General features: G+C 41.5%; 1 protein-coding gene across 1 annotated transcript in view; it reads left to right on the top strand.

The window, feature by feature from the left end:
- Positions 1 to 7,908: 7,908 nt before the first annotated feature.
- LOC130912363 (ankyrin repeat domain-containing protein SOWAHC) overlaps positions 7,909 to 15,258 on the top strand; it is a 33,313-nt gene continuing 25,963 nt past the window's right edge. The window contains exons 1-2 of the mRNA XM_057830408.1: positions 7,909 to 8,303; positions 14,163 to 14,224. Of these exons, the coding sequence (XP_057686391.1) occupies positions 8,171 to 8,303; positions 14,163 to 14,224 (195 nt within the window). The 5' untranslated portion in view covers positions 7,909 to 8,170. The remainder of the gene's footprint in view (positions 8,304 to 14,162; positions 14,225 to 15,258) is intronic.

The following is a 15,258-nucleotide window of genomic DNA, read 5'->3' on the forward strand; positions in this document are numbered from 1 at the left end:
AAAACCGCCATGTCTGGCGAAAAGTCAACACTGCATACCACCAAAAGAACCTTCTCCCAACAGTGAAGCATGGAGGTGGGAATGTCAAGATCTGGGCTTGCTTTTCATCCTCAGGACCTGGACAACTCCACATAGTCCAGGGAATCATGAATTCTGAGGAATATTGTCAAATCCTAGAACATAACCTGACACCATCTGTTTTGAAGTTAAAGCTTGGCAGAAGGTGGATCATGCAACATGATAATGATCCAAAGCATTCCAGCAATACAACCAAGGAATGGCTGAAAAAGAAGAAGATTCGTGTTCTGGACTGGCCCAGTCAAAGTCCTGACCTAAATCCCATTGAAATGCTGTGGCGGGACCTGAAGCGAGCAGTTCATGCCAGACGCCCATCAAACCTCTCTCAACTGACTGCGTTCTGCAAGGAAGAATGGGCAAAAATCCCCCAAAGTAGATGTGAGAGGCTGATTAGTCACTACAGAAACCGTTTGGTTGAGGTAATCTCTGCAAAAGGAGGCGCAATATCCTATTAACTGAAGGGGTTCACATACTTTTGCACACATGATATCTGAGTTTTTCTTAAATCAACCACTTTTGTTAAATAAAGAATGACAATATAACTATTTCTTTTGTTTCAGTCCATTATTTGGAATGTCAGTATTGTGGATTTGGGTATAACTTAACATTTAATAAGGTTATTTTAGTTTTTTTTACAAAAAATCTGACCATCCCTGTGGGGTTCACAAACTTTCGAGCAGCACTGTAGGTCAAAGCAGCGTGGCTGGCCTTGCTGTATTTACAGCTCATTATATCAGCTAATCTCCAGATTACAGCATGTTGAGTCCACACGGGCCACTAAGCTGCAGGGGGAACCACGGCGACGCTCCCGCCTGCAGGATTTGTTGCTTAATCTGGACCCCAGAATCCCACCCATCCTCATTCTCACATCTGGACCGCAGGATTTACTGTTGTAATCCTTCACTTTAGAACTATTTTATTATATCTCCCTGGGCTTTTAATTATGAAAATGCATCTTTCCGCTTTGGTGTTGAAGTAATTACAGATCCTTGTCCTATTAGCCTTTGCTAAGTAATTAATCAGGTTGAAACATATTGAGCTGTTTCCGCGACATTAAACACTTTTGGTAAGCACGTAAATAAATATGACTTGAATATCACTTCAAATGCAGAGTAAAGGTGTTTTTCTAAGAATGTTGTTCATCGTGCATGCATCTGGTGAAGGGAGGTGGGTGGGGGGCAAAAGGGTTAGCGCCACTTGATGTGGCAGATGTCACAAAGCATGCTGTAAAAAATGTCCGATTAACACAAAGGGGGCACTTTGACAAATCCCGATTATGGAAGCACTTTCCTTTATTAAACTCGACCCTGTCCCGCACTTTTTTATGAGGACAGATTAAAAGCAGGTAGACACCATTGTCTGTCTAAACAATCCGCATATAAGCCTCCCCTTTCTCAGCGCCAGCTTATGGGTTGCTGGTAACGGTTCCCAACCTTCATCATCATCATCATCCACTCAGTCAGAATGCTATGATTGGATTTAGGGCACTTGCAGTCTGAGGGGAAAAAAGAGCACACAACTAGAACATGTTTACAAGTGTGATTGTCGTGGATGAGTTAAGTCGGCATATGGAGCGAGCATGACATCTGGCCTCCATCAGGATCGAGTACTGCATTTATTTGACCTTCCCATTGACGCATGGCAACATCTGGACCACCTCTCATACGTGTTTGAAGACATGTACTGTTGTGGTCAGATGGTGACATGTGAGGTTCCAGGAATGCTGTCACTAAAGATGAAAGTTCAAACTGAATGACAAACAATGAGTTTTCCTCTCAAGCGTTGGCCAGATGATCAACCAATGTGTCAACAAAGAGATGCTGCAATGTGTTTCGTCTACAAATAAACAAAAAGCATTGCAAATATTGTAAATCACTATCCTACCATCTACTGTGTATCACAAAGGTGAGTACACCCCTCGCATTTCTGCAGATATTTAAGTATATCTTTTCATGGGACAACACTGACAAAATGACACTTTGACACAATGAAAAGTGGTCTCTGTGCAGCTTATATAATACAGATCATTTATTTTCCCCTCAAAATAACTCAAAATAAATGGTAAATGGAGAGTACTTACAGTGGGGAGAACAAGTATTTGATACACTGCCGATTTTGCTGGTTTTCCCACTTGCAAAGCATGTAGAGGTCTGTAATTTGTATCATAAGTTCTCTTCAACTGTGAGGGACGGAATCTAATACAAAAAAAACAGAAAATCACGTATGATTTTTAAATAATACATTTGCATTTAATTGCATGAAATAAGTATTTGATACATCACAAAAATCGAACTTAATATTTGGTACAGAAACCTTCGTTTGCTATTACAGATACCAAACGTTTCCTGTAGTCCTTGACAAGGTTTGCACACACAGCAGCAGGGATTTGGGCCCACTCCTCCATGCAGATCTTCTCCAGAGCCTTCTGGTTTCGGGGCTACTGCTGGGCAACACGGACTTTCAGCTCCCTCCATAGATTTTCTATCGGGTTCAGATCTGGTGACTGGCTAGGCCACTCCAGGACCTTAAGATGCTTCTTACAGAGCCACTCTTTAGTTGCCTTGGCTGTGTGCTTTGGGTCGTTGTCATGCTGGAAGACCCAGCCACGACCCATCTTCAGGGCTCTCACTGAAGGAAGGAGGTTGTCAGCCAAGATCTGGCGATGCATAGCCCCATCCATCCTCCCCTCAATACGGTGCAGTCGTCCTGTACCACTGGCAGAGAAGCAGCCCCCAAAAATGATGTTTCCTCTTCCATGTTTCCCGGTTGGGATGGTGTTCTTGCGGTTGTACTCATGCTTCTTTTTCCTCCAAACACGACGAGCTGAGTTTAGACCAAAAAGTTCAATTTTGGTCTCATCCGACCACATGACCTTCTCCCATTGCTCCTCTGGATCATCCAGATGGTCAGTGGCAAACTTCAGACGTATCTGGACATGCACTGGCTTCAGCAGCGGGACCTTGCGTGCGCTGTAGGACTTGAATCCATGACGGCGTAATGTGTTTCCGATGGTTTTTTTCGAGACTGTGGTTCCAGCTCTCTTCAGGTCATTGACCAGGTCCTGCCGTGTAGTTCTGGGCTGATCCCTCACCTTCCTCATGATCAGTGATGCCCCACGAGGTGAGATCTTGCATGGAGCCCCAGAACGAGGCAGATTGACCGTCAACTTGAACTTCTTCCATTTTCTAATAATCGCTCCAACAGTTGTTACCTTCTCACCAAGCTGCTTGCTTATTTTCCTGTAGCCCATCCCAGCCTTGTGCAGGTCTATTATTTTTTCCCTGATGTCCTTACACAGCTCTTTGGTCTTGGCCATTGTGGAGAGGTCTGAGTTTGTTTGTTTGAGCATGTGAACAGGTGTCTTTTATATAGGTAACAAGTTCAAACAGGTGCAGTTACTTCCGGAAATGAGTGGAGAACAGGAGGGGTTCTTAAAAAGAACTGAGAGCCGAAATATTTACTAGTTGGTAATGTATCACATACTTATTTCATGCAGTTAAATACAAATTTATTATTTAAAAATTATACAATGTGATTTTCTGGATTTTTGTATTAGATTCCGTCCCTCACAGTTGAAGACAACTTATGATACAAATTACAGACCTCTACATGGCTTGTAAGTGGGAAAACCAGCAAAATCGGCAGTGTATCAAATACTTGTTCTCCCCACTGTATATAGCGCTTTATCTACATAGCCATTAATATCTAAACCCCTGGCAACAAAAGTGAGTCGACGGTATGGAAACTACGTACATCCCTAAATGTCCAAATTGAGTACTGCTTGTCATTTTCCCTCCAAAATGTCATATGACTCGTTCCAGGAGTGCTGTGAGCATTGCTGCAGAGATTGAAAAGGTGGGGAGTCGGCCTTTTAGTGCTCAGACCATACGTCATACTCTCCATCAAATTGGTGTGCATGGCTGTCACCCCAGGAGAAGCCTCTTCTGAAGACGGTACACAAGGAAGCCCGCAGTTTGCTGAAGACATGTCAACAAAGCACATGGAGTACTGGAACCATGTCCTATGGTCTGATGAGACGAAGATTAATTTGTTTGGTTCCGATGGTCTCAAGCATGTGTGACGGCGACCAGGTGAGGAGTACAAAGATAAGTGTGTCATGCTTACAGTCAAGCCTGGTGGTGGGAATGACCCCCCCCCCTTCAATCTCTGCAGCAATGCTCCTGTAACAAGTCACATGACATTTTGGAGGGAAAATGACAAGCAGTACTCAATTTGGACATTTAGGGATGTACGTAGTTTCTAAGGGGTGTACTCACTTTTGTTGCCAGGGGTTTAGATATTAATGGCTATATTTTGAGTTATTTTGAGGGGAAAATAAATTACCTCTATTATATAAGCTGCATACAGACCACTTTTCATTGTGTCAAAGTCTCATTTTGTCAGTGTTGTCCCATGAAAAGATATACTTAAATATCTACAGAATTGTGAGGGGTGTACTCACTTTTGTGATGCACTGTATTGTTGAATTCATACAATAAGATTCTCCTGACTGACATATGTAATAATGATTTATTTTTCCTGTTTTTTGACGGGTGTTCTCGCTGTGTAGCTTTTTTCCTATTTTTCCTCTCGTGACTTATTAAATGACCTGCTGGTTTGTTGTTAATTTTTAGCTCATCTCTGCAATTTCAGCTCGATGTCTTTTAAAAGCATACTTTATTCTTGCTACTTTTTGTGGTTAGCATGGATACTCCATGTTCTTCCATTCTCAATTCTTGCTAGGTGTATGGCACTATTCTGCATAAATCAAGATGTATGGCCACCTTAAGCGTTTTCCTGGGTTGAAATTGCTATCATTAATCAAATATGTACAAACTACTGCAGATACCATGCATACATTGCCCCCAGTTTACTTCGCCTTTGTCAATGTTTTTCAATATATCAATCCCACAATGCTTTGCCCTAACACGACAGCAAGGTGATCAATGTGTGGCCAGCTGCTATCTAGCACGAATCGAGCGCTTAAAGGTGCGGCATATGCTAAAGGATAAAATATCGTTATCCTCATGAAAGTTGTGTCGTTTCGGAAATTGAAAGAGCATAAGGTCCCACTTTTTCACGCCACCATATAAACTGCTCACCTCAATAATTGTATCAGTCATAAGAAGCTTACTGTAATTACAATATTGTTCCGTCCTCCAACACGGACGCACAAATCACTCATCAAATTAAACGGAACTCGTTCAAAGAGAAGCCATAGCAGGATTAATGTGTAAGTCTTCTGCATTTAATATTTACGGCGCAGACGCACAATTAATCTGACAATGTGTTTTGTCTAATACCTGCGGCTATCATGAGCGCATGGACATGACTACAACTGCCGTGACCCAAATAACATGCAGAGGCTGCTACGTGCTGTGTTCCTTTTTCCCATAATTTTAAAAGGACATTATCTGATCAAACCATTTTTCCACATGACTTCCCTCTAAAACTATGGGCCCTCTATAGAAGTGTAAAGTGGAAAAGTCTGATGATGGTCATAGAACAGGAAATGGAATTTATTGTGCTAAACGAAAATAGTACACCTCTATCCTGGCATGCAATGAACTACCTTTTGCAATGGTGTAAGAATGTGTTATAAAGCACATGAAGTCATACGAAGTGAAAACAATTAGTCAGTATATCATTCTATGTGTGACCAAGAGGTGCTTTTAATGCAAATATTTGATTAAGTTTACTACTGTGTTGGTGATGATGAACTACTCCAATTCAAACACTCAAACAAAGGTCCTCAGAGAATGACAGCTATAGTGGTATGAAAAAGTATCTGAACCTTTTGGAATTTCTCACATTTCTGCATAAAAACACAATCAAATGTGATCTGATCTTTGTCAAAATCACACAGATGAAAATACAATGTCTGCTTTAACTAAAACCACCCAAACATATGTTTTCAGATTATAGTAAGGATAGCATGCAAACAATGGCAGAAGGGGGGAAATAAGTAAGTGAACCCTCTGCCTAAGGTGACTTAAAGAGCAATTGAAACCGATTTTTACCAAACATTGTAAGTCAGGTGTGTGCCCAATCACTGGTGAGTGGTTTAAAGCTGCCCTGCCCACTATAAAACACACACCTGTGGTAAGAATTGTCTTGATGTCTTGATCAAAAGAGCTGTCCTAAGACCTGCAATCACGGATTGTTGATTTGTATAAAACTGGGAAAGGATACAAAACCATCTCTAAAAGTCTGGATGTTCATCAATCGACAGTCAGAGAAGCCAAATGGAGTTTGGCACTTTAAAGGAAAACCTGAGGCCGTCTGTCATTGTCAGACAGTTGAAGCTAAAAGGAGGATGGATGCTGCAACAAGACAGTGATCCAAAACACAGAAGTAAATCAACTTCAGAATGGTTATAGAAGAACAAAATACACGTTCTGGAGTGGCCAAGTCAAAGTCCAGACTTGAACCCCATTGCGATCCTATGGCATGACCTAAAGACAGCAATTCATGCCAGACATCCCAGGAATCTGACTGAACTACAGCAGTTTTGTAGAGAAGAATGGGCCAAGATTAGTCCTGATAGTTGTGCCAGACTGATCTGCAGCCACAGGAAGTGTCTGGTTGAAGTTATTGCTGAGAAATGTGATGGTTCACATACTTACTTTTCCCCTTTCTGTCAAAGTTTGCATACTATCTTCATTAAAATATGAAAACCTATAAATGTTTGGGTGGTTTTAGTTAGAGCAGACAATGTTTTTTCATCTGTGTGATTTTGAAAAAGATCAGACCACATTTGACGGTGATTTTATGCAGAAATGTGATAAATTCCAAAGGGTTCAGATACTTTTTCATTCCACTGTAGCTATTCAACAATTGACACGGGACATGAGTTTTTTTTTTTTTCAGTTTTTCATAACAGGTATTTAGAAAATTATTAGTAAAACTCTACTTTGTACTCATACTGAGTTTGTACTTTATTGTGATTCTGCTCATAACTGCAATAATAGGAGTTGAAGCAGTACTTTTTTTTTTTACATGTTGTTTTGAACCCAGGTTTCTGTACTTCAACATTGTGTTAGTACAGGGGTTGGGCAAAATATGGTAAATGATGATTACTTATGAAGCACATTTATCTACATTGTTACAATGCCCAAAGCGCTTCACATTAGCACACATTCACACACCAATGGTGCTGCTGCCATGCAAGGCGCTGCCAACCCATTGGGGGCAAATTAGGGTTGAGTGCCTTGCCCAAGGGCACTTCTACAGTGGGCACTCATAGCCGGGAATCGAACCGCTGACCCTTTGGCAGAGGTGGGTAGTGACGAGTCACATTTACTCCGTTCCATTTACTTGAGTAACTTTTTGAGAAAAATGTACTTCTTCGAGTACTAATGTAATATGGTGTATGTCCGCCTTTTGCGGCAATTACAGCCTCAATTCTCCGAGGTATGGATTCATACAACTTGTGAATTGTTTCCAAAGGAATTTTAAGCCATTCCTCAGTTAGAATAACCTCTAACTCTTTTAAAGACGATGGTGGTGGAAATCGACGTCTCAACTGAATCTCTAAAACTGAGCATAAATGCTCAATCATGTTGAGGTCTGGGGATTTTGGCGGCCGTACGAGATGCTCAACTTGATTAGAATGTTCCCCATGGCATTTTTTGACAATTATGTTCAATGATTATTATGCCAAAATGTAAAATATTTTGTCCAACCCCTGTATTTTTGAGACCTCTGCCTAACTTTTTTACGTTTCCTCATAAAAAATGCATATTTTTTTTTACTTAAAACGTTGCAGAATATTAACCAATGAATAGTTCTGTTACATGAAAAACCGGAAATACATTAGCCACTATGTTAAAGAGACGTTCTCTGTCATTGTCGAAAAATCGGTCGAATGAGGACTTGGGAGAAGTGGACGCTGGACAAACTGGAGGGAGGAGGATGCTGAAGGAGGCGCAGTGAAGCTCGCTAGCTTGGTTGGCGTGTTCACTTGAGGAGCCACAAATTAGCCAAACTGACAACTCCGTGCATGGCTACGTGAAGAAGAAAAAAACACCCGCCCGCAACTTAAACGAACGTCGTTAATAGCCGACTCGACGTAATAAGCGCTAAAGCTAACATGAGCGATGTGAGTGAGGAGTCGCTGCTGGACTACTTCTACGCCACTGCGGGCAGCTCGGGCAAAGTGAAAAATGCAGACATACTGAAGACTTTTAAGCCTTTTATTGGCCACAGTGACGCGCAATTGCGTGGTAAGTAACATTGGACTGGTCAAAATAGCGGGATTAGCAAACATTGTCCACAACAGCTGTGATATTATGACCAGTGTTTTCCATTCGTTTCCCAAACATTTCTCTCGCTGTGTTCACGCACCCTTTGAGTTTTGTATTGTTAAGGATAAAAACTTATTCGGAGGTGTCGTTGGTGTTTTCCAATGTAGGTCGGGAACTTGAACACCCTGAGCTTGACGTTAGGGGCAACTAACATGAGGTCATCTCCCTCTGTTGGCTAAATCCAATGCAGAGTTGGCAAATATACAGTGTATAAAAGTAAAATTGTTGATGACTTTACTTAAGTAATAATTTACTGACTCAGAAATGTACCGAAGTAAAAAACAAACAAACAACTTTTTACTGTCACTTGCATACAAAACCCAAAACTGGAACAACAACTGAAACCCTACCTGTAGAGACCATGTTGGCACAGCCTACTTTGAGAGGCTAAAACAAAAGCACCCTCCCTTGTACGCACTATTGTTAAAAAAAAAAAAAAAAAAAACTCCTGTGAACCTCTACTGTTCATTTCACAAAGGCAGTATGATTGACAAAACAAAATGGCTTCAAGGATGAAATCAGCCTTCTCTTCTACCACAGTTGATCATTTGAAATGTCAGTTGAAAAGATGTTAGGTGAGCCTAGATGCACAAATATGGCTGACTAAGACTAGGTTCAGTGTTTGTGGTCTTAAATGCTTGTAATTTCAATTCACAGCAAGAGAACATTATGATGAATGAGTCTTTTAACTAATTGACTGCCTTTGACTGCGATAGACGTCCAGTCCATTTGAAGTAGGAGAGGGTTGTTAGAGAGTGAACGAACTCTCATGTGCTGCCCCTCTCCCAGTTAAAGCAACACTAGGTAACTTTTCAACCTTTATAAAATATTTTCATAACATTTGCGATAATATGTCGACTGACAACTAGTTGAATGACACTTCTTATCTATATCTTGAGGGGGTCTGTATCACTTTCACTGGCACTACCGTAATTTCTGGACTATTGGGTGCCCCTGATTACAAGCCTCACTCAGTACATTTTTTAAAGGAAAAAACATTTTGTACATACATAAGCCTCTCCTGCCTATAAGCCGCGTGAGCCCACTTAGTAACGAGACATTGACAAAGAAATATACAGTTTTCAAAATTTTCATAACACACCTTAACTTTTCGTTCCAAACAGCGCCGGCAAACACGGCAGTTATATAGCAGCGGCACGGAAGTTACATAGCATCAGCATGGCGGTGCAGCACTAATTGTGCTGGTTAATAAAACATATAAGTCTTTGTTAGTAATCTTCATCTTCCTCCTGTGCATTCAAACCATGGAAGTCTTCACCCTCGATGTCAGATATGAAGACGCTCAGATGCACTTCGCCACGCACCTACTCAGTCTCGGGCCTCCTCCTACGTGAAGTGCAATCCAACTCTGGCGACACCTGCATGCAACGTTGACACTTACTCAGTCTCTCCTTCGCTGTCGCCTTCAATGTCTCCCATATGAGGCAAATTCACTCCTAGCCCATGCTGTCCTCGTCACGCAGCAGAATGGCCCCTTTGAAACCCGTTGGTGATGGCGGACTCTTTCACAGCGCTTCATGCTGCCAGGCTCCCCCGGCAAAAGCTGCTCTTTGCATGCGGCGAGTCTTGGCAAACGATCTCTCGCCACTCGTCATCAAAGCTTCCCATACAACTCGGATGGCCAATTTAATTTCTTCGAGCATTTTCCATGGTGCAGGTATGCCAATTCTACTCATGCACAAAGGCGGATGCACAACGCACAAAGTTAAACTACCGGTAATAGTGCAAACTAGCGTCTTCCTCCACACATATATTCCACGTGTCTCACTCCCACATTCCATGCTCGAGCGCCCCTGGCGGCTGTCAGAAAAATACACAAATTGGCCGCATCATTGTACACGCCGCAGGACCCAAAATGAGGGAAAAAAGTAGCGGCTTGTAGTCCGGAAATTACGGTAATTAACTTTGAGGAGGGTGGCAGGAACTAGGGGTGTGCCATCTTTGGCACCCCACAATTCGATTCGATCATGATTCAGGGTGCTACGACTCGATTTTTGAATGATGATCACGGTATTGACGATTATCACGGTTATTGCGACTATCACGATTATCGGTGCGTCGTACATTACTGATTAATAAAGTAGGCAAACTAATTTATGTCCATTATTTATTTAAAATATCCTTAGGATTCAACAGGAATGATTGAAACGTGCCCAACAAAAAGCTGCCCTTAACCTGCTTTTTTAGTTATTTATTTTTTACAAGACTGTACAAAAACATTAACCATTTTAAAGAGGGTACTTATTTCACTCAACAATGCAATAACATTTACACTGGTGGATTGAATTCCATATTTTCTGGACACAAACAAAGTGTCTTTAGAAATAAGACTTCTTTTAACCAATATACTTTGTTTTCACAGTGTTACCTCCCTTGTGTAACTCTTGGAGTGACAGGTGGATATCACAACTGCTCTTCATCACTTTTAACTTGTGTATTGCCGAACACACACACATCATTGCTAGTTGAAAACTTTACCCAAAAACTCATTACAGCGCACACACTTTCTTCTCTCCCTGCCCGCCCACGTGTACACACGCCTGTCGGCTCCTAGGCATCACTTGCAACAACAGATTTCTGTACTATTTCACATGTTTGTAGTGTTACCGCTGTACCTAATCATGGTTTTACACGTTCTGCATATGAAATACATGTTAGCAAATTAGCTGGTTAGCTTAGCGCTTGGCGCTAACTATTAACATCTCAAAAACAACAACAATAAAGGCTAAACAGTACAAGAGGGTTCATGTACTCACCTCTTATACACGCACACAGGTCTTGGCAACACACTCAGGACATTTTTCAATTGAAATGCCTTAAAACTACTGCTGGACATCTGAAACACGAGGCGCAACAAACTCTCTCTCTTCCTCTCTCACTCTAAAAAAGTACTTGCGCTCAAAAGCATACACAAATTTATTTTCCAGTCTTTTAATAAGGCATAAATCTCTCTCCCAGTAACCAGGACAACAATAACATTGTGCATGCGTCCGTTAACGGTGTCCGGGCAGCAGACGTGTCTTGAATTTTAATACAGCCGCTACGAGGGGCTGTCATAAAGTTATGACGGAAAATCATCGTTTTTGAACCTCTATGAATCGTAAACGAATCGTCACGTGTCGAATCGCGATGCATGTATTAATCGATTTTTTGGAACTCCTCTGGCAGGAACCCTGCCACACACCAAAAAAATACGTAAAAGTGTGCTGACTGCCACAGCCACAGTAAGCCACACGGTTGCTCACCGTTATATGCCGTTGTTTAGCCACAACTGGATTCATTACGTAGTTTACCTTATTACTATTCGTCCTTCACACAGCCGCTGGAAACAGAAATGTTGTTTAATCCATCTGCAGTTGACCGGGGATTGATCTTTGATTTATTGTTGATTTTACAACACTGTTCAGGTGTGCGCTGGTCCTCATGGGAAACGCAGCGCTGATCTTCATAGGAAACGTAGTCTTCCTGAAAGGGGAAGTTCAGGGTTTTTGACATCAGGCTTGATCTTCGAGTTAGAGAGGGTTTAATTAGTCGGTGGAGTTGAGTTCAACAGATTCTGTGTAGTTTGTTAGTTATTTTTTTAGTTTCAGGTCTCCGGAGTGGCTAAGCTAGCGCGAGTCAATTGCACCATCTTAGCATGACAATAAAAAACAACATATGCACACATGAAAATCATCAATTACCCATGCAATCAATAGTGTTGTATATGTTTTCAGGATAAAGTTATTAAAACTTACCATTGCGTGGCAATCATTGCAGTATGAACTGCAACATCTGTAATCCAGAAGCTCTGCAGAGGAGCAGGGCGGAGTGATATCACATCGTTTTTTTTTTCACCGCTGATTTTTTTATGTCGTAGCCAGTAGCAGGTAACCAGTTTAAATTGTTCCTTGTTCTTCTTAGGGAATTTGTGGAAACTTTCCTTTGCCCATTTATTCTGTCTGTTTCCACAGCAGCTAAATGCAAATTTCGCCGTGATGCCAGCCGTCAATTAACTCAGCAGACTGATGCTGCATTCGAGGAAGTCGGGAAGTCAGGAGTTTCCAACCTCCGATCTGGAAAAATATAATTGGAAGGCCTCCACTCATTCATTGATCACTTAGGAGAAGGCAGGTTTGCTGGAGGTCAAAATTTGTTTTGATGGCCACAATAAAAAAAAAAAAATGTTCGCAATCAGCCATCTTTCTGTTTACATGAGCTTGGAACACTTTGAGGCCGCAACTGGTACCCTCTGAGCAGGATAAGTCCGATTTCCCACCTTCCTCGAATGCAGCGCGAGCACGAGTGGCCGAAGCACTCCTCTCTATTGTGGTCATATTACGCGTCTAAAAAAGCAGAATGAAATGAATTGCGGAAGTTTTTTTGTGACATTATTTTGGCCGCATGGGTGTTTTGGAACGTTCTGCATTTTGAATTGATTTGACTGTGAAGGTACCATTGACTTGCACCACTCCATAGCCCTGAAATTAATAAATAACTAACAAACTGCACGGAATTTGCTGAACTCAACCCCACCGACTAATTTAATCCCAGCTAACCCGAAGATTAAGCCTAGTGTCAAAAATTCTGAATTTCCGCTTTAAGGCGAAACACTACCGCTTATTTCCACCGGCGTCGCTAAAATCGACCAAACTGAAACGTTGCAAAGTGTTGCTTTAAAATAGATTTGACATCTATTAGTGATAAAACTAATTTAAATTCACTGCAGAAGGATGAAAAAAGCCGCATGATTGGACATCCATCACTGTCAATTTTGTTAAATTACATTTTGTGTGAATTAGCTTTTGTGTGTTACCAACAGCTGTTCATAAGTGTTTTACATTTTTTTTATCTTAATCTGTCGCTGAAAGGCAAACAAGTCAAGCTTGCCAAATTTATGGTGATCCAGGGTGACCTTGCGCTGCTGCCACATGTGCCCCAGATGTGATGTCAGTGCCATCTGATGTGGCCTTTTGGTGATTAGAGACCTCCATGTAGTGAAATGTCTGCCTGAGCATGTGGTCGCTGCCCCGAGTGTTGTAAATGTGATGATTGTATTTTAATCACAATTAAATCCAAATGCATGATGGGATTTAGAGCTCTAAGAAGAGTGTGTTGGGGAGATTTTTCATCAGATATGAAAAGTGGGGCACGGTCAAACAGGGTTTTTTGTGGGAATTGAGTGTTCAATCAATAGATAAGTAGTAGACATTGTGTCTTGCTGTCGTAAGCATGGACCGTTTGTGCGTAAAGCACATGTGAGCTACCGCTTCCTGTTGTTTTCAGAGTGGATCATCAGTGGCCTTTGTGACCACACTGGGAAGAGGAAACCCCTTGACTGTCTGTCCACGTAGGAATGCACGCAAATACTTACCTAGGTATCGTGCAATGGTCAAATATTTGTATTGAAGTCTCTGCACTGCAGTTGTTTGTAAGTTGGAGAATGGCCTTTTGGGAGGTATAACATGGCCGCACTGCCCCTGTTATCTTTCTGTTTGTCTTCCTGTCTGTCTGCCTTTCTGTATTGTTAGCTAGCTATTCGTCTTACAAACAAAATAAAAAAGCTCAGGGTGGCCCACTCAAAAAAGGCTTTATGTCCAGCCCTGCTACTGTGTATTATTCGTAATGTCTTGATCTATCAATTTGTTATGCAGGACCTGCATTCTTCATGCAGCTTCTCCTTTTGTTTATGTAATATTGTTATATAACATTGTGGGTTGTCGATATACTAAACTTAGCTTGAAGGATTCTGAAGCCCATTTTTCAATGTCTTTGCAGCTAAATACAGAGAAGAATTCAAGCTCATTATTGACAGAATTGCTGTCGTCAAGTCAGAAAACGTGAGTATAATGCTGCCTTAATGACGGTGTTTTTTTTGTTTGTTTGTTTTTTTAACTTTTTAGGCTTTTGGCATGACATTTTTCTTTGCTTTATTTTTGCAAATACTCTCTCTACATCAGGGGTAGCCAACTCCGGTCCTCGAGGGCCCCTATCCAATATGTTTTCCATGTCTCCCTCCTTTAAAACACCTGAATCAAATGATCAGCTCATCATTATGCTTTGCAGGAGCCCGATAACGATCCTGATTATTTGAGTCAGGCGTGTTGGAGGGGAGGAGGGAGACATGGAAAACAAGCTGGATACGGGCCCTCGAGGACTGGAGTTGGCTACCCTTGCTCTACATTATACGTCACAGCATGGGGTCCTCGGTTTACATTTCTCAAAATAAGATATCCGATATCGTTTTTTTCAGTAATTGAGGGGGTGGATAACCAATTTTTGGAACAGATTTTCACTTGCAGTAAATTGGTGTAAAAAAATGTTGAACAATAAAAACAATTTCATTTAAATGCTTAAACGTTTACTTAAACAAACAAATATAAAATAAATAGCTCCCAAAGTGTATAGCGTTCCCAAACTCGCTTGAATGAAAGCAAAAATTGGTTGCTCCCACGGTGATTTCATCATTGCAATGCTTTGCACCAAAACGTCTCTAGTGTGTTCAGCTAAATGAAAGACTATCACACTTTTAAGACCGGAACTGGACAAGTGCCGATTACCAGTTTACCAGGGTATACCGTGGTATGAAAAGGTCACTGTTTCAAAACAGCAAAAAAATTTCGACATACCGTCCCTACGATGTTAGCTATTTTTTTTATGTCCCAAAAATGCATGGAGAAATCCCTCGCTTGTAGCTGCAAGGTTCAACCGGTTGTTGCTCAGCGTCAGTGAGTCAGCTGCGCTACACGATGGCTGAAGGAGGTAAAAAGTCCAGAGTTTTTTACCCCCATCGAAGAAAACGAAATTGCTTGTTACAGAGTGCCGCGGCTTAGAGGAGGAGGCCAAACCAATATGTAAACCATGGTGGCTGCTG

The sequence above is a fragment of the Corythoichthys intestinalis genome, chromosome 2, assembly GCF_030265065.1.
Source record: "Corythoichthys intestinalis isolate RoL2023-P3 chromosome 2, ASM3026506v1, whole genome shotgun sequence".
In the NCBI taxonomy this organism is placed as follows: Eukaryota; Metazoa; Chordata; class Actinopteri; order Syngnathiformes; family Syngnathidae; genus Corythoichthys; species Corythoichthys intestinalis.